The 27,793-nt window shown below is 56.8% G+C and overlaps 1 protein-coding gene across 1 annotated transcript; it reads left to right on the forward strand.

The window, feature by feature from the left end:
- The first annotated feature begins 603 nt into the window (after positions 1 to 603).
- On the forward strand, positions 604 to 27,793 carry ZNF653 (zinc finger protein 653). Its single transcript, XM_029053352.2, has 10 exons — positions 604 to 1,026; positions 3,672 to 3,715; positions 12,703 to 12,918; positions 13,265 to 13,855; positions 14,973 to 15,168; positions 15,676 to 15,787; positions 17,735 to 17,849; positions 18,049 to 18,148; positions 18,751 to 18,945; positions 26,209 to 27,793. The coding sequence occupies exons 1-9, from the start codon at positions 704 to 706 to the stop codon at positions 18,926 to 18,928; spliced, it is 1,875 nt and encodes a 624-aa protein (XP_028909185.1). The 5' UTR covers positions 604 to 703; the 3' UTR covers positions 18,929 to 18,945; positions 26,209 to 27,793.

Raw genomic sequence — 27,793 nt, forward strand, 5'->3', positions numbered from 1 at the left:
CTGACTCCCCAGCCGGGGCTGTTTCCACTAAGCCACGGTGCTTCTCGGCGTAAGAGGAGAGGAGCGAGGTGAGGTAGGTGACGGAGTGCGTTAAAGGAGTTTCTGTTTGATGTGGAGGTGGATGGGCAACCACTGCAGTCTTTTGGAAGAGCGGGGGGCCCTTCGTTGGGAGAGGTAGGGGTCGGGGGGGACCGGAGACCTCCTGTGTGCTGAACCTGGAGCCGTTTGGAGGGGAATTCGGGGAAGGAAAGAATTCAATAGTATTTATTGAGCGCTTACTATGTGCAGAGCACTGTACTGAGCGCTTGGGATGGACAAATCGGTAACAGATAGAGACGGTCCCTGCCCTTTGACGGGCTTACAGTCTAACGATGGTGGCTGGTAAGCGCCGACTCTGAGCCAAGCACCTTATTAGGCGCTGAGCGAGAAGTGTCCCTAAACTAGTAGGTGACGGAGGCCGACGGAGCCACCGAGGAAGGGCTGGGGTCACCTGATCGGCACCATTACCTGAGCGCCTCCCCGAGTGGGCAGGGGGAAGACCGGACCGGTTGGGCGCATGCGCACCGGATGCCCGCGAGAGATCTTTCGCGCTGCCGGGGCGACCCACGGCTCGCCAAAAATTTCTCGGCGGGCGATGAGAATCCTCGCCACTTCCGGCCGGGTTCCTAACAACAGGGGAGGCCGGTAACCAGGGAAGGGGGGGATGGCGGAGCGGGAGCCCGAGCGGGAGCCGGAGCCCGAGCCGAAGCGCGAGGCCGAGCCGGAGCCCGAGCCGGAGCCCGAGCGGGGCGAGGCCCCGGAGGAGGGCGCGGCGGGACGCAAGGCCCGGGGCCGGCCGCGACTGACCGAGTCGGACCGGGCCCGGCGGCGGCTGGAGTCCCGGAAGAAGTACGACGTGCGGCGCGTTTACCTGGGCGAGGCCCACGGGCCTTGGGTGGACCTGCGGCGCCGCAGCGGCTGGAGCGACGCGAAGCTCGCCGCCTACCTCATCTCCCTGGAGCGGGGCCAGCGCAGCGGTCGGCACGGGTGAGGGAGGCCCTGCCCGCCCGGGACCCCTCCCTTCTCGCGGCTCCGTCCGCCCGGGGTGACTTCTTCCCTTCCGCCGGGCTCTTCCTCTTGCTCTGCAAATCCCGGCGGCGGCGGCCCACTTTAACCCCCACTCCCCTCGATCTCCATTTAGAATATTGCTCCGTCTTGGCCCAGGCAGCAGCCGCAGCCCCGAAGCTTCCCCTCCCTCTCCTTTGCCTCCCTCTCTGGGCCTCAGCGACCTCATCTGTAAAATGGGGATTATTATTATTATTAATAATAATGTTGGTATGTGTTAAGCGCTTACTATGTGCAGAGCACTGTTCTAAGCGCTGGGGGAGATACGGGGTCATCAAGTCCCACATGAGGCTCACAGGCCTAATCCCCATTTTACGGTTGAGGTCACCGAGGCCCAGAGAAGTGAAGTTACTTGTCCACAGTCACACAGCTGACAAGTGGCAGAGCCGGGATTCGAACCCTTGACCTCCGACTCCCAAGCGCGGGCTCTTTCCACTGAGCCACGCTACGCTGACTGTGAGCCTCACGTGGGACAACCTGATTACCCTCTATCTACCCCAGCGCTTAGAACAGTGCTCCGCACATAGTAAACGCTTAACAAATGCCAATATTATTATTAGGAGAGACCCCCTTCGCTTATTTCCCCCGATCTCAGGAGGCAACATTCCCCCTCCTTCCCTTCCTCCGGCATCCCCGGAGAGCGATCGCCCCACGTGAAGATCTCATTCTCTTCATCCATTCTTCCTGGCACCGTCCCGTCTCCCCCTCGGCAGACTCGGCTCCTCCGGCCCCCTGCCTGCTCTCCGTCAAGTGGACGAGCAGCTGTCACGGGAGAAAAGCTCAAAATCCTTAGGGCCTCAGTGATTCCCCTCGCCCTCCCAACCAGTAGAACTGGGTAGGGGAGGTGACCAACCTTCCTAGGCGGTGTGGAGGCACTCTTCTTCTTTGGATTTGTGTGTGCGCGAGAGAGGGAGGGAAAAACTTGCGGTGACTCTCCATAGAACTTGAACCAGCGTCATATCCCAAAGTAATATTAAAGTGATTTCATCCGACCTGATGGCTTTTCATGTACTCTCCCGTCCATCCCCATTCGCTCCCCCTGCCCCCCAAAAAATCGCCTCTAAGACATGCCTATTGTTGAGTGCTGTGGGTGTAGTGGATCCCGCTGATGGGGCGCGATGGGTCCCAATCGGTATAGTCTGTGTTCATCAATCCATTGCCTGACCGGATTCCACCAAGTCGAGATGAAGCCCTCTTGGGGGGCTTGGTGTTTCCTCTCGACCTTTCCCTGTGACTCTCTCAGAACTGACATGCTCTCATTCTTGGGAAGAAGGACCTCTGGAAAACCAGGTTTTAGGATCAGCCGATAAACCTTTAGCCGATCGGGGCTTTCCATCGGGGAGGGCGGCCCTGTGTGGGGAGGGCTGTGGTAGAACCGGGCTCCATTTTAGCTCTTTTGAGAGTCTTTAGCCAAGAAGGGCTCGATTCAGCCAGGGGCAGTCAATCTCCTCTTATTCGGAAAAACAGTGGACCCTTTGAATTGACCAGGAACTGGCTTGGCTCTTTGGACCACTGCTAGGCCTACTTGCTTCACCTCAGCGGGGTACATCTCTCGGTCTACCAAAGAGTCCGGACTCGGGACCGGAGCAAGGTTTGGTGCCTCGGGTTTTTAAGTCAGTGACGGGGAGGAAGGGGCCGGCCAGCTGAAGCTGAAACGGCCACAGTGGCCGAAGTCCCGGAGTTTGGCCGATCTCACCCCCACGCCCGGGTGAAACTAGGGGAGCCGAAGCCACTGAATTTCTGCTCTCGGTTCCCCAAACTCCTCAGCTGCCGTGGTCGGTCAACTTGACTTTTGGTGGGTGACCTGACCATCGCTACTCTCTCAGGGAGCAAGAGGTGTGAAGCAGGGAGTTCCCTCTTCCTTGGACCCTTCTCTGCAACAATCTTCCATTGACTCCCCTCCCATTTTGTGCTGCGGTTTTGCTTATTGGTCGTGAAGCAGACCGAGTAAGCCCTAACTTTCCGCTTAAGAGCATCCTGTCTCTCTGCCTCCCGATTCTCCTCTGGCAACAGATCCACTGACCTTACCTGGACTTGGCAGATTCTTATCTGGAACAACTTGGGGAAAAAAAAAATCTCCAGGGCAGCTCAGCTGCCTTCAGGGACGGAGAACTCTAGGCTGGGGTGCTTAGGTCATCCATCTGGCGACTCGGTGGTGAATTCCACCTGCAGGTGATTTCTTTAGCCTTCTAAGAAGTTTGAGGCTCCAGCCTGTGGGTATGTGGGTGCGAGGCTTGCACTTGGCAGATCGATCTCTCTCTCTGTCTCTCTGTCTCTCCCTGTCCCTCTAGCTCCTTCGGTCTCGCCCCTTTCTTCTGCACATGAGAATTGTGCGGGAGCGGGGCTGCCGATGGGTTCCAACAGGGACCGTGGCTCCCGAATAAGGATCGGGGCCGCTTAGCCCTGGGGGCTGCTTGCCCTGGGAAGATGACACCCACCGTCCTGTTCTCAGGCCCGGGGTTTGTTTTCTGTGCCCAAACCCGGCCCAGTAGCCAGGCGCATTGGGAAGCCGGCCTTTGGTGGAGGCGGCTTCCGCCTGGACTCACCACCACCTCTCTCTGTTGCAGGAAACCTTGGGAGCAAGTCCCCAAAAAGCCAAAGCGGAAAAAAAGTAAGTGAATTCCTCATCCTCCTCTGAATCCAATTTGCCCTGAGAGTAGTTAGGGAGGTGTCTCTCTGAGAGACCTCAGAAAGGGATCAGACGGTTCGAGCACCGGGCCGGGCCCAGCTGCCCCCGGCAGCCGCCACCGCCGGCTGCTCGGGAGGGATCGGAAAGCCTCCCGGTTTAATGCCGCCCCACCGGGCAGAGGGGTTTGCCCTGGCTCTCTCCCCGCCCACCTTCTCTGACGGGGCTGCCTGCCCTGAAGCTGGCCACCCAGCCCTTTGTTCGAGGCAGAGTTACTGGTTTTGTGTGAATGTGTATTCCCGCTTTGGCCATCTGCATGGTTCGCCTCAGTCTGCCGAGTCTTTTCTGGTTTCCGTCTCAGAGACAGGGAGGGGCGAGGTCAAGTCGGAGACAGAAGTAGGCCAGGCTTCCCTCCCTGGGGGCTCCTACCCCGGCTGCCGGTGCTTTCGTCCCGCACTTCCGCTGCTGGGCACGTGGATTCCGGCCGCGGGGGAAGCAGGTGGAGCTGGGGGGACCGGGGCAGAGGACCGGAGTTGGTGGGAGGGATGGCAGAACCCGGATCTCCGAGGGCGGAGGGCTTTCGAGCTCCCGGGAGGAGAGGGCGCCCGTAGCGTTCCCTAGGCGGAAGCCATGCTAAGAGGAGTCAGGCTGGGGCGGGGAATGGGCAGAGGCAGGAGGGAGGCAAGATGCGGCAGATCTCCTGGCTTGACAGTGGGCTTGACTCCCCAGCCCGGCCTGAGGCGAGGATGGAGGGAGACAGGAAGGGAGAGGAGGCTGTCGGTTTGGGTGGTGGGCCAGCCCTGGGGGCTGGGGAGGAGCTGGTCTCGCGCTTCCTGGGACGGCGGGTGAACCATGGGGAGCACCCCCTTTGGGTCGTGCCGCCCCCGCGAGTCAACGGGGTTAAGCCAAGTCTGGGAGGGAGGAGGGGGCCGGGCCGAGCCCCACCCAGTCCGATTCCTGTCCCGTTGACTCCGCAAGGTCAAGCTGTTCGTCGGTAGCGTTGGAGTCAACAGACTCCGGTGCCCAAAGCACAGTTGGGAATCGGAGCCGACGGGACTTTGACCTGCTCTGGAATGATCGGGGGCGTGAGTGGCCTCCGGCAGATAGCTTTTGCGAGGCGGTCAAGGGTTGCGAATCGATCGGCTTGGTCTGAGGCGCGGTTTTGGAGTCCCCCGCTTGATGGGACCTTGGGCCGAGACAGTCCACTCAGAGGAGGCGGTATCGGGCCCGATTTGAGGGAGAGAGAGAGAGAGAGAGAGAGAGAGAGAGAGAGAGAGAGAGAAAAAAGCAGGTATTGAATCCCCACTTGATGTGAAGAAATGGAGGCCCAGAAAAGTGAAGTGATTTGCCCAAGGTCACAGAACGGGCAAGTGGCCAGGGAAGCAGCGTGGGCTAGTGGAAAGAACGCGGGCCTGGGAGTCAGAGGACCTGGGTTCTAATCCCGGTTCTGCCACTTTTCTGCCGGGCGACCTTGGGTGGGTCGCTTCACTTCTCCGGGCCTCGGTTCCCTCTCCTGCAAAATGGGGATTCAGTACCTGTGCTCCCCCAGTACTTAGACTGTGAGGCCCTTGTGGGGCCCTGATGATCTTGTACCTGTCTCCCCGGTGCTTAGTACAGTACTTGACACATAGTAAGCGCTTAACGGATACTACGGTTATTAAGTGGCAGAGTCGGGAAAGTCGCCCTCAAGCTTACAATTGAATGGGGGTGACAAGTGGACAAGTAAGCGTGGAAAAACAACAACTCCAAAAGTAAGCACTTTAGAAAGCAGATTGTGCCATGTGGGCTAAAATGTGTTTTCATTGCACAATTTGGATACCACCCAATGGAAGTCTTCCAGAAGAACAGTGGCGCCTCGGGCCTAATCAGGCCTGGGACTCTACCCAGAAGAACCGAAGCAGGGTAGAGCCCAGGCCTGGGAGTTAGAAGGACCTGGGTTCTCATCCCGACTGTGCCACTCTTCAGCTGTTTGACCTCGGGCAAGTCACTTCACTTCTCTGGGCCACAGTTATCTCATCTGTAAAATGGGGATTAAGACCGTGAGCCCCACGTGAGGCACAAACTGTGTCCAGCTTACCCCAGCGCTTACTACAGTTCCAGGCACGTCATAAGTGCTTAACGAAAACCGTTAAAAAAAGTAACCCCCAAAAACGATTCTAATGCTAGTGGCCGGTCCCCCCTGCCGGCCACGTTCCCGCTGGGGCCCGCAGGGCACCGAGCCGGTCAGCGGGCAGTGCCGCGGCTATGGCAAAGGGCACGGGCCGCCTCTGCCCGCCTCAGCCAGCTCCGGGCAGAGCCGGGCCTAGGCCGCCAGGTCTCCTGGATCCGAGACCGGTGTGCTCCTTTGGCAGGGCGAGGAAAGGGTGAGAAGCAGCATGGCCTAGTAGATGGAGCCCGGGCCTCGGAGACAGGTCACGGGTCCTAATCCCGGCTCTGCCACTTGTCTGCTGCGTGACCTTGGGGAAGTCACTTCACTTCTCTGGGCCTCAGTTCCCTAATCTGTAAAATGGAGATTGTGATCCCCACATGGGACAGGGACTGTGTCCAGTCTGATTTGCTTGTATCCACCCCAGCGCTTAGTACAGTGTGTGGCACGTAGTAGGCCCTTAACAGATAGCATAATTTTAATTATCATTGTCATCTGCCGGAGGGGGCTGGAACAGTATGCTCGCTTCAAATCAGGGGACCTGGGTTCTGATCCTGGCCCCGCCACTTGTCTGCCGCGAGACCTTGGGCCTCTGGGCCTCCGTTCCCTCATCTGTAAAATGGGGATTAAAACCTCCTCCCTCCAACTCAGTGTGTGAGCCCTGTGGGGGACAGGGAGTGTCTAACCTGATCATCCTGTCTTTACCCCAGCACCTAGAACAGTGTATGACACACAGTCGGCGCTCAATAAATACCATAAAAACAAAAGAAAAGAGTACCCACCCCTAGCCCATTGATTGTCGCTGAATCGGTGGCTGTGCTAACGCGATCGTCATGGAACGGGGAATTCTTCAAGAAGACGTCTGCCACAAGGGAGCAGAAATGACTGTGTAGCGGAGGTAGCCAAAGGGGGGGGTATTAGGATGCTGGGGGATCAGTCAGGAAGGGGCCTTTGAGAAGGACTTTAAGGAAGGGAAGGGAGCAGGTTTGAGAAGGAGGGACATCCCCAGTGGCGAGGAAGGTGGGTTTGGGATGGCGTCGGAGAAGAGGGAGACAGCCGGCGGACAGATTGGAAGCCCTCGGCCACGACAGGTGGCGGCAGTTGATTTACTGAAGCAAGCTCGCCTCTTCCGTAGAATAACGATAAGAAGAACGATAGCGGAAGTTGTGAAGGGCTCGCTGGGCGTCAAGCACCGTACTGAGCGCTGGGGTCGAGACCGGATCGTCAAGGCGGGCACAGTCCCCGTTCCACGTAGGCGCTCCCAAGTTTAAGGGGGAGGGAGGACAGATACTTCATCCCCATTTTACAGATGAGGAAACGGAGGCCCAGAGTAGTGAAGTGACTCGTCCAAGGTTTGGGGAGGCTGCAGCTTTCTGCTCCCTGCGGTTTGTCTCAATAAAATGTCTCCTGCTGTTCGAAGGGAAGGGGAAGAACGCAATCTGGGAGGCAGACATTGGTTACAAGCCACCCCTGGCCCCCAGGGGGGAATTGAGCGGGCTGACGGGACCCTACTCTGTCATTAAAAGTCACGTAAATAATGCTTGCTGTCTCTCCTGTCTCCCGGCTTCCTCACGTGCAGCCGGTTCTAAAGTCTGTTGTCATTATGCCACTTGGCTAGCGGGCAATTGAAGAAGAATTAGGGAACCTTCCACCCTAAGCAGCATGCTCGTGGAAAGAACCGGGGCCTGGTAGCCAGAAGACCTGGGTTCCGATCCCAGCTCTGCCGCTTGTCTGCTGTGTGACTTCCCTGGGCCTCAGTTTCATCATCTGCAAAATGGGGACTAGACCCCACTCCTTCCTACTTAGACCGTGAGCCCCAGGCGGGACAGGGACCGTGTCCGACCTGATTAACTTGTATCTACCCCTGCGCTTTGAAAAGCGTTTGGCACAGAGTTAAGCGCTTAGCGCAGAGCGTAATGATGATAATACCCACAACGCCCTTCTGTTATGGCTAGGACATCACCCCACCCCCGCTGACACAAGTACCCTTGGTGGAGGAGTGGAAAGAGTGCGGGCCTAGGAGTCGGAGGACCTGGGTTCGAATTCTGGCTCTGCCATTTGCCTGCTTGGTGACCTTGGTCAAGTCACTGTACTGCTCTCGGGCATCAGTTTCCTCATCTGTAAAATGGGGGTTCAGTACCTCTTCTCCCTCCTGCTCAGACTGTGAGCCCCATGTAGGAAAGGACCGTGCCCAGTCTGATTATCTTGCATCTACCCTAGTGCTTGGCAGCTAGGAAGTGTTTAAAACACTTCAATTGGCACCCCTTTAAAACAACAACAACAAAAAGGATATGGTCCCATGCGTGTATGTGGCCCTGGTCGAAGCGTGATGTCGCTACCCTTCCCAGCCTCTGCCTCTGCCTCTCTCTTCTGTATCGTACTCAGTAGCTTGTGTTTTTCTTCACACGGCTTTTATTTTTAAAGGCATTAAGGAGAAAAAAGGAAGAAGCCTTATCACTCCCAAACATTTAGCAGAAATCCGGCTCGGGGTGTTTATAAACCTAAATTCGTCCACGGAGAACATAATGGCTCTCTTAATCTACCTAATAAACTGTCAGGCTGGGACTCCAAACTTCGCTCAGAAAGCAAGTTTTAACCCATGCTCTTATCTAAAATGTTAACACTCGTTTTCCGACAGCAATTCAAACCATTTAAGCTCTAACGTTAGACTCTGTGATGACCAAGACGCTTGTCAAAGAGAATTAATTTCCCGTTTGTTTAGGATTGGATTATTATTGTTATTACGCTTACGGTATTCACCGTGGATCAAGCACTGTTCCGAACACTGGGGTAGTGACGAGATAATCAGGTCTCACCTGGGGTTCATGGTCTAAGTAGGAGGGAGAACAAGGCACTGAATCCCTATTTTTCAGAGGAGGAAACCGAGGCACAGAGAAGTTAAGTGACTTGCCCAAGGCCACCCAGAAGGCAATTGGCAGAACCAGAATTAGATTCAAAAGTTTATATCTGACCGTCTAAATATTGCTGTTAACCACTCAAAACATTTTAGGATTTAATACGGTAAAATAACCATAAGTGGAGGGAGAAGGGGGAAAGCATTCAACTAGGAAGCAGCGTGGTCTAATGGAAAGAGCGTGGGCCGGGGAGTCAGAGGACCTGGGTTCTAATCCTGGCTCCGCCACTCGTCCGCTGGGTGACCTTGGACAAGTCACTGAACTTCTTGGTGCCTCAGTTTCCTCAACTGAAAAATGGGGATCCAATCCCTGTTCTCCCTCCTACTTAGGTGGTGAGCCCCGTGTGGGACAGGGACCGTGTCCGACCTGATTAACTTGTATCTACCCCAGCACATAGAACAGCGCTGGACACATAGTAAGCGCTTAACATTTTCCCCATAAGGGGAAAAAAAGACTGGTGGTGGTCATAGTAATATAGGGATTGGTTTTGAAAAGTATCCGTCGCGGTGGCTCTTTGAGCCACCCTCCCCCTAACTTATTAATTTCCATTGGCCAAATGGTTACTACGCTCTTCCCTGTCACGTGAGGTTGTTCGAGAACCGACTGTGACCACAACGGACACTAATGATAGAAATAAGAAAAAAAAGGTCACAGATGTTAGAGTGAGAGAAAAGAAACATAAAGCCTTCAGGTGACAATAAAGGCACCTAGTACATAAATAGAGAGAGAGAGATAGGTAGATAGGTATCTTAAAGATACATATGGTAACATCTCGCTATCTCTAATACAAATCCCACACTATGACAGATGTAACTTCAGAATAAAACAACAGGCCACATAAATCTATAATTAAAAATCTCACCGCAGTAGGAAGGCACTGGTTCGAATGAACCGAGGAACACCATCATCATCCCCCAGCTCCTTTGGGATTTTCCTCCAAAAATAGAACAGCCACAGTCCTATTCTTAGGCCAGAAAATCTGTGTTTATTCATGGTAGACTGAGATTTCTGGTGCCTCTTGGTCTGGCATATTGGACAAGTAAATTTCATGAATTGCCAAGTATTAGTGCATTTTCAGAGAGAGATCTGGGTCAGAGCAATAAGGTTTTTGTTTTTTGGGGTGTTTTTTTTTTTAAAAACAAAAAAACAAAAAAAACAAAGTTTTTCTAGTGTTCTTCCTTTACCCTCAAGACTGTGTCCGGCCCTCGCCGGTACCGTAACGTTCTTTGTCGTCATGGCCTTTTTCTGGGGCCTCCTGCCCCAGAACGAATGAGCTGCTCTGTGTTCTTGAGGCAACGCCTAGTGGAAAGAGCCCGGGCCTGGAAGTCAGAGCACCTGAGTTCTAATCTCGGCTCCGCCACTCGTCTGCTGAGTGACCCGGGGCAAGTCACTTCACACTCTGGGCCTCAGTTCCCTTCTCTGCAAAATGGGGATTCAATACCTGTTCTCCCTCTTGCTTGGACTGTGAGCCCCATGTGGGACCTGATGATCTTGTATCTATCTAGCCCAATGCTCAGTGCAGTGCTTGGCACATAGTAAGTGCTTAACAAATACCACAGGGATTATAAATTATTACCGCCTCACTGTTCCCTTGGAGCCTTGTTCAGGTTCTGGAGTCTCCTTTAGTCTCCGAAACGAAACTCACCGCAAATGGAAATGGTTGGGTGTGTGGCCTTCTCTCCTGGCCCCGGGACCCGGTGGACCCTTGAACGGGGGGGCGGCCGTTTCTTGATGCCCCTGTTGTTCTGTAAGTCAGCCCAGATCCTCCCCTGACGACCAGCTTGTGCTCAGGGGACGTAGGGAGCAGGTAGGGCGTCGTCCTGCTCCCTCTAAGCCATGGCCTAGTGGATAGAGCACGGGCCCAGGAGTCAGAAGGACCTGGGTTCTAATCCCAGCTTTCCCACCTGTCTGCTATGTGACCTTGGGCGAGTCATTTCACTTCTCTGGGCCTCAGTTCTCTCATCTGAAAAAGGGGGATGAAGACTGTGAGCCCCACGTGGGTCAACCTGGCTACCTTGTATCTACCCCAGCCCTTAGAACAGTGCTTGGCACATAGTAAGCGCTTAAATACCAAAATTATTATTGTTATTAAAATGGGGATTAAGACTGTGAGCCCCACGTGGAACAATCTGACTACTTTGTATCTATCCCAGCGCTTAAAACAGTGCTTGGCACATAGTAAGCTTTTAACAAATGCCATTATTATTATTATTACTATTAATTACAATAAAATGGGGATTAAGACTGTGAGCCCCATGTGGGATGAGGACTGTGTTCAACCTGATTAGCTTGCATCTACCCCAGTGCTTAGAGCAGTGTTTGACACATAATAAGTGCTTAACAAATACCATCATCACAGGGAAGCACCGTCAGGGGATAGAGAAGCAATGTGGCCAAGTGGATAGAACACGGGTCTGGGAGTCAGAAAGATCTGGGTTCTCATCCCGGTTCCACCACTTGGCCGTTGTGTGACCTTGGGCAAGTCACTTCAATTCTGTGCTTCAGTTCCCTCATCTGTGAAATGGGGATTGGAGTTGTGGGCCCCATGTGGGACGTGGACCGTTTCCGACTGATTAGCCTGTATCTACCCCAGCGCTTAAGTTCAGTGCCTGGCACGTAGTAAGCACGTAACTGATACCATAAAAAAAAAAAAAATCCCAGGCTGGGCTAAGTCTTCCCAGCCGGGGACTGGCCGGGGACACTTTGTCAGGCCTTCCAGGCCATCTGATGCCGACTCTTCCAATGGCTGTGACTCGAAGAGTCGGGGTCTCGCTTTTGGGAATAAGCGCGCTCGTGATTTCAGGGGGAAATATCCCTCCGTTCCGGACTGTCCGGTCCGTAGCTCCCTCTGTTCTGTTTCAGGGGAGTGGGCCCAGAAGCTGGGACTCCATTGGATTGTGTTGCCAGTTCCTGGAAGAGCCCCGGTGGTCAGTTGGACCTGGAAACCAGGGCTCCCGGTTTGGGCCCCTAATGGGGCCCTTGGGCAAGCGTAGTGGCCTCTGCCGGCCCCAGTTGGCCCCCCCTTGATGATCTCACCTGCTCACCAACTGGGTGTTGGCCACTGGCTCTTGGAGGCTCTGGGCCCAGGCTGGTGCCTGCCGTGCCTCTGCTCTTGGGGTTGGCCGTGGGGGGCAGGGTTTAGGGTTCTGGCCGTAGGTCACTGGTCAGCTAGGGGAGAAAATCGCAGGGAAGAAAATGCTCACCAGTCCCCAGATGGTCAAAGGTCTCAGGGACAAAGAAGGGGAGGCCACAGGGCAAGTGAATCTGTGGCTCGAACGCGACTCAAAGCAACAAGCCTCCAGCCCAGGGGCCGCGAGTGCAAGAGTGGCCCGGTCTGGCCGCTTTTTCCCTGCCCCCCGCCCCCAGCCCTGCCCACCCTCCACACACACCTCCTACTTCCACCCAATTCCAAGTGCCTCTCTCCGTTTGGTCCCGGACAGCCTCGGGTGCAGCCGCGTGTCCAGTCCCGTGCAGCCGTTCAGAACCCCGTATCGGGTTCAGGGCTTGGGGCACCCAGCCAGGAAGCCACATCCACATCCAGAGTTGATGTCTTCTCCACCTCTCCTGGCCTCGCTGTAAAGTCCGTTCTCTCGCTCGGGTTTGGCGAACGTATGGAGCGGGGCGGGAGAAGTGGGGAATTTTGGCGGGCCGTCTCGAATGTATGTCCCGCACCCCTCGGCGTCGCCTCAGCACCCGGCCTGGGACATCTGGTCAGACCCGGCAACCCTTCCCGATACCCACCGGCTACCCCTGACTGGGGCAAAGGCTCCATCCGTTGCCTAACTCGGGGGCTCACTGGCTTCCGTCTCCCCTTTTTGGGGAAGCTTGCAGAGTTGAGCCCCCTCGGGAGAGAGGAGCCAGCTGCCTCGTCATCTTTTACTCTCCCTTGTGTTCTCCCCGTTCCCTCCCAGGAAGGAGACGCAACGTGAATTGCCTGAAGAACATGGTGATCTGGTACGAGGACCACAAGAACCGCTGCCCTTACGAGCCCCACCTGTCGGAGCTGGACCCCACCTTTGGCCTCTACACCACGGCGGTGTGGCAGTGTGAGGCCGGCCACCGCTACTTCCAGGACCTCCACTCACCCCTGAAGCCGCTCAGCGACTCCGAGAATGAGAGCGATAAAGGTGAGAGGCTCCTGGGAGCGGCCCGAGTGCCCGGACGCCGACGGGGCCCGGCCCCCATCAGATGACAGGGGCCTTCAGTCACCCAGAAGTGGAGCCCGTTACCTGGGGGGACCGAAGCCTGGTGCTTAGCTTTTTCACACAAGGGCATCTTTGCCATCTGACCTAGTGTCAGGAAGTCCCGCCCACACACCCCTCCTTCCCCTTTCCCGGCCGTTTCCCTTCTCCGGGATCACTGGGGTGGCCACTGGGGCCGGGGAGGGAGCAGGCCGAGCTGGCCGCGGCTAACCGAAGGGCCGGGCTCTTCCCACCCGAATCGCCGTGACCGTCTCCTCCCTCGACCCCGCAGTGGGCAACGGCCTGGGGGCGGGAAGCTCGGACTCTTCCAACGAAACCTCCGCTTCGGATGCGGAGGGGCAGCCCGAGAGCCGGCAGGCCAGATCGACCCAGCCCCCGCCGGTCCCGGCCCCGGACCGGGGCAGCAGCGGCCTCATCACTCAGGACGGCGTCCACATCCCCTTCGAGCACCATATCGAGAACCTCACCGCCGAGCAGGGGGCGGCCGTCTGCCGCAACCCCCCGGCCGGCGGGACCGAAGGCGTGGAGACGGTGGTGTGTGTCCCTGTGCCCGTTCAGGTCGGCTCGGGACACGGCACTTTGTTTGAGAATGTCACGCAAGAGACCCTGGGGGAGGTGGTGGCGGCTAGCTGCCCCATGCAGGGCATGGTCCAAGGCTCACAGGTCATCATCATCGCGGGCCCCGGCTATGACGCCCTGACCACTGAGAGCATCCACTTAAACGTCACCAGCGGCGGAGGGGAGGAGATGCCCTGCACCATGATTGAGGGGGTGGCGGCCTACACCCAGACGGAGCCCGAGAACGGGGAGACTGGCGGCATGGAGACGGTGGAGAGCGTGGAGTGTATAGAGACAAAAAAAGGTGCTGTTCTCTCTCTCTCTCCCCCCCCCCCAATCCCCCTCTTCTCCGGATGGATGGTGCGGGGCGGGGAGAGATGGGGAGGTGCCCAGACCACCTTGTCCCTCTGTTCTGGGCAGTACCCAATGTGCCCCTCTCTTAGATCAGGGGCGGCTCGGGAAGACCGGACTTCTCTAGAAAATGGATGGAGTCAAATTGCCCCCGTTGGAGTGTGAAGTGGGGGTGGGCAGAATCTCCTCCTCGCCCGCTCATGCAAAAGCTTCCCTACCAGCCTTTTTCCCCACTCCATTTCCTTGCCTGCCCCGGGGCGGCAGGCTGCCGGTTTAACCTGGGGTTGCCTAGGCCTCGGCTCAGGGCCGGGAACCTGCCCCGCTCCAGGGAGGTGGGAGAGGCTTCCGGGAGCTGGCCCCAAAGCCGAACCTGACCGGTCGGAGCCTGGATCGGGTGCGCCCTACGGCATCTCACCCCGTTTCGGGCACGCACTCCGAAACGAACCCGGGTGGAGCCAGGAGCGGCTGCCACAGGTGTGCGGGTTCCCCTTTCCCCGAGCTGGGCTGGCTGGAACGCCACCTCCCATTTGAGGCAGGCTCGCTTCTGGCCCAACCCGGCCCCAGGGTGGCTTCGGGAGGCTGGGGCTCCACTCGGGCTGGGCATGGATCACAATGGGGTGGGCCCTCTCTGGGTGAACTGCGGGGCTCTCCAAGGTGAGAGGAGAGGTTCCCACCGGAGAGGTCCCCGGATAATAATCATAATACTAATTATGATATTTGGTAAGTACTTACTATGTGGCCAGGCACTGTTCTAAGCACTGGGGTAGATACAAGATAATCAGGTGGGACACAGTCCCTGTCCCCCATAGGGCTCTCAGTCTTAATCCCCATTGTACAGATGAGGGAACCGAGGTCCAGATGCGCGTGATACCAAGGGCACCCTGCGGGCACTTAGGTCACCACCTCTTCCCCAGGAGGGATTTTTTTCTCCCCGTGCCCCACATTCCCCTCCCACCCCATCCCATCCCATCCCATCCTTCCCGGTACCAAGAGAGATCCCGGTTCCCATTCCAACAGTAGGCTCGGATCGCCGGGTAGCATTTTAATCGCTCCCGTTTCCTCGGCCACAGAGAAGGAAGACCTCTACGTCCTCAAAAAAGAGGAGAAAGAGGAGCCTCTGCCACCGCCGCCTCCTGAACTGGAGAGGCAGAAGGGGCTAGACACGGTGCGAGGGGACGCGGAGCCTGAAGCCGAGCCAGACCCGGAGGAGATGGACGGCAGCGACATGTCGGCCATCATCTACGAGATTCCTAAAGAGCCAGAGAAGTGCGTGGGGCCGCGAGTGCTTCTGGCCCCGGTGGGCAGCGGAAGCGTTGAGGAAATGGGACGGACGAAGCTTCGGGCAGCTTCTCCTGGGTGGCTTCAAAATGGCTTCCTTGCTGCAGTCGGCAAAGCCCGAGTCTCTGAGTGTCTCGGTGTTGAGCATCGGGGCAAGGATAGTGTGGTTCCTTCCCTGCCGGCGGTTCTCGTGGGAGACGCCCTGCCGGCACAGGGCGGGTGCCTGGTTTAAACCTTGGCTCTCCGGACTTGGTGGCAGGGTGCTCCAGGCTGCCAGAAACACTTGAGTTCTGGGCCCGACGGCCACTCGCTTTGAATGATCTTGGCCGGGGCGGGGGCGGGTGGAGGAGGAAGATCAGCCCATGGATCCGGATCTCACTTTACTCCAGCCAGCTAACCGGGTCTGCTGAGGGACAAAGGATGGGAGTCGCCCCGGACCCTTTGCCCAGAGAGGTTCATCGGTCCGCCTCTCCTCTCCTCCCGGCTCTCTTCCAGGAGGAGGCGCAGCAAGCGGGGTCGGGTGATGGATGCTGACGGCATGCTGGAGATGTTCCACTGTCCATATGAAGGATGCAGTCAAGTCTATGTAGCACTTAGTAGCTTTCAGGTATGGTGGATGTCTCAGCCTTAACTGTCTCCTTAGACGTTTGCCTTGTTAAGTGGCAAGGCCTGCTCCCAACTCCTTCCCCTCCTCGTCCTCCTCGTCCTCCTCCTCCTCCTCCTCAAAAGAGTGCGTTCACTCCCCCCCACTCCAACTGCGGGAAGCGTCCGACCCTGTTTGCTATTCGTCATCCCTTTTTGGTTGCCATTTTTGGACTCCCCTCTGGCTATTTGATGCCCTACACCCCTCAAGCAGGCTCTCAAAAAGCCCCACTGGGCGGGGAGTCCTCTCCCTAGGGCTTGGGGTCCCGGCCCTGACCGAAGCCGGATTCCAACCTGAAACATCCCATTGGGCGCAGGGCTGGTACTCGGGTCCCGGGTGCCATTGGCACTGGGTTGCCAGTTAAGGAGGAAAAGGTAGTTCGTTCGGCCGTCTTGTTGAACGCCTGTTGTGTGCCGATCATCGTACGTACTAGGTGCTTGGGAGCGTGGCTTCAGAGTAAAAGGCACCGTCCTCACCCTTGGGGCGCTTACCAGCTAGTGGGGTTTGTCAGTGGGGATGGGGACTTCCTGGGAACTCCCGGCCTGGGTCTGTGCTACGCACGAGAAGCGTGTTTTGGCGGGTGGGCAGTAATTATCCGGTTGACTAGCTCCATCTAAAATATCCAACCAGGCAATTTGGGCCAAAAAACTCACTTTGGGGCTTGAACAATCTGGTTTTGGACTGACTACATGGAGGAAATCAATTGGATAATTGCTTAATCCTCCACTTCACTTGGGCTCTGCAGAGCAAATCAGAGAGTCTGCTGGGCCTGAAATCCCAACTTCCTGCAGCCTGGCTGCCAGCTCCAGGATAGCTGGGATAGGGTTCATACAGCGAGGAGGCAACCTTCCCGTTAAGACTGGGCTGGGCGGCATGAGAGGACTTGGCCAAGGCCGGCCTCCAGCGGTAAGTAAGGTAAACGGTTGCCTCGGGGCACTACGTGGCAGAAGGCAGGCTTGCAGGCCCTTCTCAAATATGGCCACGGCACAGCCTCTCTCAAAGACGGCCCTGGCCCTTTTCCAAGATGGCTGCCCTGCAGCTTCTCCCCAAGATGGCCGCTGCCTTGCTCAAGGACGGCAGTGGGATAGAAGGGATCTGATCGTGAGGCATCGGTCCTGGTCTCGGGGCCGAGCTGTCCGGGGCACTTGATTGAGGGGTGGTTATGACCCTCACCCGCACCCCTAGCTTTTTGTGAAGGGTTAAAACTGTAGTCAGCAGTCTGCAGCAGTCACCGCTGCAGCTCACAGGTCCCGATGTGGTGTGGCGGGAGGGTGCGCCTTGGCAGCTCCGGGGTGGCCTTCCCTGCCTGCCGATGGTTTGGGCCGTTTCGGCCCCAGATGGGAAGGAGACAAGAAGCCCCTCGCCAAGGGGAGAAGCCAGGATAGCCATTCCACAGTGCCACTGCTCAGGCCGGGCCGGGATCTGTGCCACGGGGGTGGCAGAGGTGGCCGTGGATCGGGCTGGCAGAGCCTACTCCAGCAGGGGTGGAGTTATTCCCTGACATTGAATGGACTCCCGGTATGGGGCAGGGGCAAGAGGAACCCCTCTTTTGCCCGGATCCCATCCGTGGTGGTCTGGGCTGATTCTGGGCAGGGGTGGCCACTCCGGGGGCTGCCGCAGCATGGACCCCACGGTACTCTGAGGGCCCCAAGGCTGTGAGACCAGCATCCACCCGAGACTGGCGGTGGAGGGGAACGGCTGAGAAACACTCTTGCACCAGATATTGCACTTGGCATCCTTAGGTTATGGCACGTGCGCAAAACGTGACACGATGGCATCCCGTGGAACATGGTGGGGCGGCTGAGTGTCCAAAGCCAATATTGGCCAAAGGTCACAGGTCATATTTGCTCTCTCCCTATCTTTCTCTCTCTCTCTCTGTCTCCCTCTCCCCCACTTCTCCCCGCGTGCCAGAATCACGTTAACCTTGTTCATCGAAAAGGGAAGACAAAAGTCTGCCCTCACCCCGGCTGTGGCAAAAAGTTCTACTTATCTAATCACCTGCGAAGGCACATGATCATTCACTCAGGTAAATCCTCTCTTCCTCCACCCAGATCAACTCTCTGGGTGAGGGGTCGGGCGTCCGTGGGTGAGGGGTCTGCCTGAGGGGCCGGGGCTGGAGCTGGACTCTGGAGTTCAGGCTGTTACCCACACGAGACTGGCCCATCCGGTGTGCAGGCAGCCCTCGGTATCATTTTGCCCTTTCTTGCCCCCACCCCGCCACGAAGGCATTCGGGAATTTACCTGTGAGACCTGTGGGAAGTCCTTCAAAAGGAAGAATCACCTGGAGGTCCATCGGAGAACACACACGGGCGAGACTCCTCTACAGTAAGTATGGCAGCTGCTGCAGCTCCCCAGGGCCGTCTCACGGGGCTGGGATGGGGGTGGGTTGTCAAGCACCTTCTACGTGAACCTCAGCTCAAAGGAAGATGGATTGACAACCTTGGGACTGTCCGCTCTCCCAGGCCTCCCTCGGGGTCTGGAGGGAAATCCTCATCCGCAGGAAACTGAAGGTGAACTAAAGGAGGAGACGGGAGGGAGGAAGAAAGGAGTTAGTTCGCAGTCACAGGGTGGGGACCTGGGGGCCCCGATAGCTAATAATAATAATAATTGTGACATTCGTGATGCGCGTACTCTGCGCCGAGGACCGGACTGAGCACTGGAGTAGATACGAGATCATCAGGTCGGACACAGACCCTCTCCCATGTGGGGCTCACAGTCTAAAGGGGAAGGAGAGCAGGGAGTGAATCCCCATTTTACAGAGGAGGAAACTGAGGTACAGAGCAGTCAAGTGACCTGCCCAAGGTCACACAGCAGGCGAGTGACAGAACGAGGGTTAGAACCCCGGTCCCCTGACTCCCCAGTCCGGGTTGTTTCCACTAGGCCACGCCGTTGCTGCAGGCCATAGCCGCCCTTGCTCCTCCCCGTAGGTGTGAGATCTGCGGTTATCAGTGCCGGCAGCGGGCCTCCCTCAACTGGCATATGAAGAAGCACACGTCGGAGGTGCAGTACAACTTCACCTGCGAGCATTGTGGCAAACGCTTTGAAAAAATGGACAGTGTTAAGTTTCACAAGCTAAAGAGCCACCCTGACCACAAGACAACATGATCTTCGGTGGTGTCCAGGTGCTTTTACACCTTTATTTTTTTACAGACAAGCTCTCCCACTCTCCTCCTCCACCCCCCCGGCCCCCACCCCAGAGTTCTTCCTGCAGCGGTTGTGTTGGCCACACACCTCTTCTCCCCTCCCTCCCCCCCGCAAATCCTGGATGGGGAAGGAGCGCGGATGTGCCCCCCGGGGTAACTTTCTCCTCATCAAGGGTCCGGAGAGATCACTTCCATCCCATCCCAGCCTCTGCTTGCTGGCTCTGGGTGGAAGAAAAGTTTCTGAGCCTACGTGAACCGTGCGTGGCTCGGGGAAGGTTGCGTCCCGAGGCTGGGGCAGCGGGGGGAGTGCCGGGGCCGGGAGGGATTGGGAGTGACGGGCAGTAGGGAACAGGAGGGCACAGATTTGTGTACATCCGCACCCGCGGGTGTTCTCTATACTGTCACTGGAGCTGCACTGTGAGGGGTTGCTTGTTTGAGGCTGCTCTTTTTATTTGAAGTTCCTAGGGCACCCTGGACTATGGGGCTACAGGGCCCCGCCTGGGTCGATCTCCGCCCGGCCCCCGTTCTTCATCTCTGCCCACCGGAGATGGTATCGGGTGCTGCCATTCTGTGCCCTGCCTGGTCCCCAGCGTTAGGGGCAATTGGAGCACAGCAGAAGTTGAGCCAGAGTTCTCAGAAAAAGGTGATCCATCCTTCTGCGCCTTTCCCAGGGGGCAGTGTTGCCCATCCAGGTAGCTCTAAGGGAGCAGCGGATTGCAATTCGCTTCTCTGGCCTGGCGCGCTTGGAAATGCGAGGTTCCAGCAAGGAGCTGGGGGAGTGTGGTGACCCTTCTCTGGCGTCCGTGCCAAACCGAAGGGACGTGGAAACAGCGAGTGAGGCGTAGGTGTGGGATTTCGTCCAGCCACCACCATTTTCCAGTCTCCACACCACCTCCTCTGCTCCTGTGATGTATCTGCGACTCGGTCAGTCGTATTTATTGAGCGCTTACTGTGTGCAGAGCACTGTACTGAGCGCTTGGGAGAGTATGATAAAACAATATAACAGACACATTCCCGGCCCACAACGAGCCTATAATCTAGAGGATGGAGCTGGGATAAGTGTTGAGGGGGGTGCCCCCAGGACAGCAGAACGGAAGCCAGCGGAGCGGACCCGAACTTCGAAATGGGCGGAGGAGGCTGACCGTCCAGCTAGGGCAGCCCGGGGCGCGTTTCCCCTCCGGTCTGTGTGCCAGGAGTTGCCGGAGTCTGCTCCGGAGCCTCGATATGAGGATCCGGGCACCCGCACCTGGCCCCTTCCCCTGAAAGAAAAGACCCGGCCAAGCTGCAGAACTTCCTCTGCCGGTGGAGTTGGTGGTCCAACCCCCACGGGGGTATCTCTAGGAGGGAGGGCAGAAGGGACCCAGCTGGTGTGAGGAGGAAAGCGAGCTGCGGCTCTAATTACTGAACTCCTCTTCTGCCCGCTGCCCGCTCTGGCAGCTCTGCCTGCCACGAATGAAGACTTCTGGGAATCTCATTAACTTGTCCTTGCTCAGTCTGTGCCTGCCCGTTCCCTTGGGCTTTTACGCATTTGAGCTGGGCACAAGAAAAAGAGGTGAGTGCCTAATTTTTCCAGTTGTCTGGCCAGCCTGAGAGAGCATCGGGGGGCGGGAGGGGAGGTGTGGGGTGGAGGGACGGTTCTCTAGGGCCAGGAGTTCTGATTCTAGCCCTGGTCTGCCGAAGACTCCTCATCCGTCCCGTGCTGCCGGTGTCGTTCCCGGTCTCCGAAGGGATGGAAAATTGCAGACTTGTAAGCCAACTGGCGCCTCGCGGGGTTGGATGGGAGGTTCCGGGCTGAGCCAGGCAAGCTTTTGCCGGGCCCCAGCCGAGCCCCTGCCACCTGTGCAGTTGGCTCTTTGCCTCTCTGGGTCAGCTCTCTGAGAGCCTCTTGGACCTGACCCATCCACCGGAATGCTCGGAACCCCCGGAGAGATTTTCCAGCTGTGAGAAAGGAATGCATTTGATGCCACTGGCCTCAGGTCAGGACGGGCCCTCACTGGCTCCTGTTCGACAGACTTGGGGATGTGTTACGAGCCCCACTGGGATGGGGGCGGTGGGATGACTAGCCAGGGCTCTTGGGGAGCAGGGCCCTGAGCTCTTTCGTCCCACCGGCTGTGGACGGGGGAAGATAAAATAATAATAATAATGTTGGTATTTGTTAAGCGTTTACTATGTGCAGAGCACTGTTCTGGGGTAGATACAGGGTAATCAGGTTGTCCATCGTGAGGCTCACAGTTAATCCCCATTTTACAGATGAGGTAACAGGCACAGAGAAGTTAAGTGACTTGCCCACAGTCACACAGCTGACAAGTGGCAGAGCCGGGAGTCGAACCCATGACCTCTGACTCCGAAGCCCAGGCTCTTTCCACTGAGCCATGCTGCTTCATGATCCGATGATGATCCGATCGATGAAGTGTGACCCAGAGAGATGCAAAACAAGAGTAGGACCGGGAGGGCAGTGTCCGTTACACGAGCAGTGCGGGAGTTGGTCTCCAGGCCTGAAGAAAGAGAGCGGCCCCCCACCCTGTCGGTCTAGGTGGAGGAGGGGTGAGGTGGATCGGAAAATCCTGGGCGTAGGAAATCACTGTCATAGGCCCCGGGGTCTGGCTTCCCTGCTACCCTCCCACCTGTTCCTATGACAATCAGTTCATCCCCTGGAGACCCTATCGATAGCAGCACCGCCCCCTCCAGCAGTGGGGATCATATGCTCCATGCTAGGGTGGGGTTTTTCAAATGGGCCCCACAGTGAAGTTTGTTCTTGAGCCTAAGTGCGGTAAAGGGGACTACCAGCCTGCAGCTGGGTGGGGCAAGCTCCTTCGTTTCCCACACGCCCAAACCCCTCCTAGCCTTCATAATAATAATGGTATTTGTTAAGCGCTTACTATGTGTCAAGCACTGTTCTAAGTGCTGGGGTAGATGCAAGCCAATCGGGTTGGACACAGCCCCTGTCCCACCTGGGGCTCACAGTCTTAATCCCTATTTTTACAGATGAGGGAACTGAGACCCAGAGAAGTGAAATGATTTGCCCAAGGGCACACAGCAGACAAGTGGTGGAGCCGGGATTAGAACTCAGGTCCTCCTGACTCCCAGGCTCGGGCTCTATCCACTAGATGCTGCAGGCCCTGGGGTGGGGGTCTTTCCTCCCTCTGCCAACCCCAATTCTTAGAGGCTTTGAGGAGCACAGCTCACTAACTGTGGCACCTCGAAGGAGTCCCTGCGGCTTACCTCTTTGGGGGAGGGTAAGGCCAGGGGTGCGGAAATATGTGCCAGCTGTCATTTGGTCGTTGCCCAAGAGCACAGACTGGGGCTTCTCCTTTCTTCTACCTGTTTGAACTTGGGCCCTTCCTCTGGAGTTGGGTGTGGGGGGGTTCCATCCTGAGTGGGCGAAGGGGCAGCTCAGCACTCTTTCCCTCCCGCCTCATTTAATATAGATGGAATCGCCCTGTCCCCCCGACTGAATATCCACTGTACAATGGTTCTGCCTGATGATGCAATTCACTTGTAATCGAAAGCAATAAATGCAGGCTTTTTAAAAAAAATTGTTCCAGAGTGGCACTGGGGAGCGTCGGGGTCCCTTGGTTTCCATATTCTCCTGTCTTCATACAGGTTTTGCCTGCTACTAGTCAGAGTCATTTACTCGACCCCCTGACCCCACCTCCAATTTTCTGAGCAGTTTTGATGCCTTTCTCTCCTCCTCCCCACTGCTGATCCCCCGGGGACTTTGACATCCATGTCAACATTCCTAATGACCCCTGCTCCACCTCAACCACTCACCTACTTGGCACACGCTGAATCTCATCCTCCCTTGTTGACATGCAGTCTCCAACCTCACCAGTTCTGAATTTCCACTCTCTGACAACAATCTTCTAACCTGCTTATTCTCCTGACCCCCTCCACTTCCCCTGAGCCATCACATCCCGTTTGGACTCCCTACTCAACCTCCCCTCTCTTGGTGCACAAATGGCATCCCTCTCCCTCGCCCCCGTGTCCCTCTGGTGATCTCACCCCAGCAGCCCCTGAAATCCAGGCCTCAGGCCGATTTCCGCGCTTCAAATTCACCTTCCCTTGCTACCCCTCTACCCCCCTTTCCCCTCAGCAGCATTACTCCTTCCTCATTGGCTCCCGTGCCCATTGCCCCCCTCCCCCATCTATTCCAGACCTCTAACTCCTTCCCAAACCCCCACCCCCACACCCCCTGGGCCCGCACCTCCCCTCTGTCTTTCCCCTGCTGACCTTGCCAATTACTTCGCTGACCAAGTCAAAATCATCAGCCGTGAGCTCCCCCAAATCCCCCCTCACCTCTGCAGAACGCTTCTGCCTCTACTTCCACTCTCTCATCCTACTTGTCTGTCTCTCAAACAATCTGCCTGCTTTCAAAATCTACCTCCCCAACACCTGCGCCTCTGATCTCATTCCTTCTCACCTTATAAAAACCCTTGCTTCCATTCTTCTCTCCCTGATCACCCTCTTCACTTGCTCCCTCTGCGACAGCTCCTTCTCCTCCCCTGCTAGAAAAATCCTCTCCGGACCTCACTGCACCCTCCAGCTGTCTCAAACGGGTTGTACGTCCCTGCTGCTTCCACTTCCTTTCCTCCGACTCCCTTCCCGACTCTCTACAATCCAATCTTTCACTCCAAGATCACCAGTGACCTCGTCCTTGCCAAATCTAGCAACCTTTTAACCCCCTTAACCTCCTCAGCCTCTTGGTTGCCCCCCTTTCTTTTCAGTTTTACACTCGATCCCTTGGGGAGCTCAACCTTCCCCCGGCTTCAACGACCGCCTCTAGGCGGATGACTCCCAAATCTACCTTGCCAACCCTGATACCTCCCTTCCGCAGTCTCGCAGTCTCGATGCCTCCTGCCTCTAGGGCAGCTCTACGTGGATGTCCCACCAGGACCTCAAGCTGAATAAGTTCAAAATTGAACTCCTCTCCCAAATCCTCTCCTCCACTGAACACTTTCCCATCACAGTGGACACCCCTAACCACCGTCCCTGTCGCCAAAGCCTACGGCCCCGGCATTTCCTTTGACTCCTTCCTCTCGTTCAACTCTCACATTTGGTCTTTCGCCCTTCCTCCGCAGCATTTCCAGGATTTGTCCCTTCCTCAACAACCAAACGGCCACCGTGCTAGTCCAGGCACTTGTGTCTCTGCTGGACAACTGCATCAGCCTCCTTGCCTCTGGCCCCTCCCCAGGCCACACTTCACTCTGATGCCTAGATCATTTTTTTAAATCTGTGATTCTGCACAGATTTCCTCTGACCTCCAAATCCTCAGATTGGTTACCTATTCTTCTCCTCAGCGAGCAGAAACTCCTGACCATTGGCTTTAAAGACCGCAGTCTCTTCCTTTGCCTCTCCTCCCACCATTCCCCAGCTCACACTCTTGGTTCCTCTCCAGCCAACCGAATCAGTGTGCCTTGTTCTTATCTCTCTGTCTCAACCTCTTGTTCACACCCTCCCTCCTGCCTGGAACTGCCCCTTGCTCTTCTGCCTTCACAACCAACAAACCACAGCTCTCTCCATCTTCAAAGCCCTTTGGAAATCACCTCTCCAGAAGGCCTTCCCTGATTCATTTCTAATCTCTCATGCCCCCAGAGGTTTCAGTGATTCCACATTCAAAATCCCCTGGAACATTTATATATAAATGTGATCTACTCTATTGCTTCCTCCTGTCTCTACTTTGAGTGTCTGACCCCCCTGCTGGATTGGAAACCCCTTGAGGGCAGGGATCGTGTCTACTGTAGTGCACGCTCCCGAGCTCTCAGTACAGTGCTCTGTGCACAGTAAGTACTCAGTAAATACCGTCAATTGACTCCCGTCTCTTGCCAATGAGAGTGGAAGATATTTCTCTATTCATAAATCATGAAACGTGGTCCCCTCAGCCTTGTCCACCCAGGGGCAAGATGGTGTTAAAACTATGGCAGGTATAGGCTCTGCTAGAGTTTAATGTCAGAGACGGGCTGCTGTTCCACTGAGATGGAGATTGGCCCGTGGAGCAAACAATCTCCTTTTCGTTCGGCGACATCATTAGCACTGGAGACGGAACCTAAAAAGGACAAGAAAGGAGAAGTGGGAGGCTAGGGGGCGGGCGGGTCAGGGATTCCGTTAGGAAACACCAGTGCTCGGCCTGGGCGGGAAGGAGGGGTTCTGTGAAAGAAAGAAGGGGTTGTACTGAGGGTGAGCCCCCCTCCCCACCCACCACCATGGCCAGTCAAGGGACATCAGGTTCCTTCTCCTGCTGCTGTGCCAAGAGCTGCAGAGGAATCAGCTCCGTTGGACTCTTCACCCTTCTCTGCCCCACCATACCAGCTCATGTTACGGCAGTCTGTGGGCAGACTGAAAGGAGAGGAAGGATATAGTTGGAGGAAGAATTGGCCGTGCCAGGCAAATGAATCTCCTACCCAGGGTGATATCCATCTGGGCTGGGGTAGGTGAGTCCTGGAGGGAGCCGTGGAGAGAGATTCTTTCCTGCCCCGTAGTTCTCTCCTGATATGAGATTTCCTCTTTGAGTCCTCAGGTCCCTGGATCCCAGAAGCTGACTGATGTTCTCTTCAGATCATGCTGGCCCTGCTTAAGCAAGTGCTAGAAAGCTCTACCCTCCAGGAGCCTCTGCCGTTCACTCTAGTCACATCATCTCCCCCACCAAATCCATTTATTGAGCACCCATCTACGGTGTGCAGAGCACCATACTAGGCACTTGGGAGAGTACAAGAGATAGGCAGACATGATCCCCGCCCTCAAGGAGTTCACAGTTTAGTGGGGGTGACAGACCCTCGAGTAATTTACAGCTAGGTGGAAGAAGAAAAAAAGATTATCGGAGTTAGTGCTTAAGAAACAAGGTCGGTAAGTGCTAGAGGAAGTTGCGAGTACATAAGTGCCTGGGTGGTGCAGAGTCGCCGAAGTCTTAATACGGGCAGAAGTAAACGCAAAAGGGCCGGAGACGGCAGGTGGGTTCGTATGACGCGAGATGCCCGGGGTTCATCGAGAAGGGCAAGGCGGAGGAGGTGGGCTTTCGGGGGGCTCGGAATGTGGGGAGCACTGTGGTCCGTCGGATTTGGAGAGGGAGCCCCAGGCTGGGGGAAGGGTTCGGTCTCCGGCCGGCCTTCGGCCAGAAGTGGCACCTAACCCAAGTCGGCGTCTCCCACGCTCCCCGCAACAGAAGGGAGTTATTCTTCTCCTTGCCTGAATGGGTGCCTCATCACCCCACAGTCTTAACCGAAATTCTTCCTATTTTCATTTGTGCAGATTTGACTCCAAGGGTTCTGGAGCCGGGATGCTAATCTCTTCAACCCCGCTTGCAATTAGCTGGTGAAAGACCCCCCTTCCCACTCGCCGCGCCGGTCCCGTGAGATGGATCTTTCCGCTTCGGCTCCCCAACCAGTAGGGACGTGATGAGGGGCGGTGAGGAGAAGCGAGAGGGTCTCGGGTGGGGGGTGGGGAGGGGGAGAGTGATGGAAGTCGGAGGCGGGTCACCCCTCGCGGCCTCCTTCCTGCCTCCCCCGCTGGCGCGTCCGTTCGAGACCAGTAGGCGGCGCCAAAGGCCCGCGGGTCGGGCCGCCCGACAAGCACGTGCTGTGAGCGGGGCGGCTGCTGATCCGGGCGTTGGCCGGCCTCTCTGCCCTCTCTCCTCGCCCTCTGGAAGGGGCAGGTGGATCTGCGGTCCCCGAGCCGGAGCTGGGAGTAGCGCGCCTCAGTTTCCCCACGGAGCCCGGGCCGGCCGGAGCTTCCTTCTGGAGCCAAGGGCGCGGGACCACGGATTTTTAAGTCGCCGGGTGAGGGGAAGGGCTTCTCGTCCCGGATCTCCAGTGGCGCCTCCTTAGACCACCCCGCCTACACGCAAACATCACCACCACCACCACCACCACCACCACCACCACTTCCACCACCTCCCGGGGCCTAGCGCAGCCGCAGCTGGGATTCCGGCAGTTTCCACGGGAACCCCCACTAGGCCCGCGGGGAATAGCGGTGGGTGGGAAGGGACGGACGGTCCCCCGAAGGGCAGCTCACCTTTTAAAGTGCCCAATCGACGGTATTTATTGAGTGCTTACCGTGTACAGAGCACTGGACTAAGCCGCCTGGGAGAGGACGATGCAACGGGGTCGTATCGCTCAACTTCCGACTCCCAGGTGGTCCCCGCCCCCCCAATCTCCCCGAGACCTTCAGGACCGTGACTCTGACCAAGAGTGGGTTCCGTCCACGCTTCCTTACCTCCCACTCACTTCCCCACAAATCCTGGGAGTTCCGCCTTGCTTTAGACTTCAGAGCAGGGGACCTGTTTCTAATGGGTGAGCCCGGGTAGTATTTCCGGACACCTGTGTTTGGGTCTCCCCTCTCTTTTCTGCCTCTTCCCGGATTCTCTCTTCCTCTCTCCTCAGGTCCTCCTTTTCTAGTCCCTCTCTCCACCCGCTTTCGTTCAGTCAGTCGCTCGATCCTATTTACTGAGCGCTCACCTCGTGCAGAACACGGTACACAGTGCTGCGGAGAGTGCAATCTAACAGAGTTGGTAGACGGGTTCTCCCTTATCCTTTCCCCCTCGTCATCTTCCTCGCCTCCACCCGCTCTCTTTTGCCCTGTCCCTTTCTACCTCACAAAGGGGAGAGGGGAGGGCAAGGCACAGAGTTTAGTAGCGGGATGATTCGTCCCAAGACCCGATCTCTCTCTCCCCGTCGTGGCCCTCCGCCCTCGCTGGGATTGCTGGGGGCGGGGGAGAAGCGAGACAGTGCCCACCCCCTCAAGTCCCATCCCGACCTTCTCCCACCGGGATGGATCGAGGGGAGGAGGCAGATACAACGGAAACAAGAAGGAGGGCAAAGGTCACTCGCAGCCTTTT

The sequence above is a fragment of the Ornithorhynchus anatinus genome, chromosome X2 (assembly GCF_004115215.2).
Source record: "Ornithorhynchus anatinus isolate Pmale09 chromosome X2, mOrnAna1.pri.v4, whole genome shotgun sequence".
In the NCBI taxonomy this organism is placed as follows: domain Eukaryota; kingdom Metazoa; phylum Chordata; class Mammalia; order Monotremata; family Ornithorhynchidae; genus Ornithorhynchus; species Ornithorhynchus anatinus.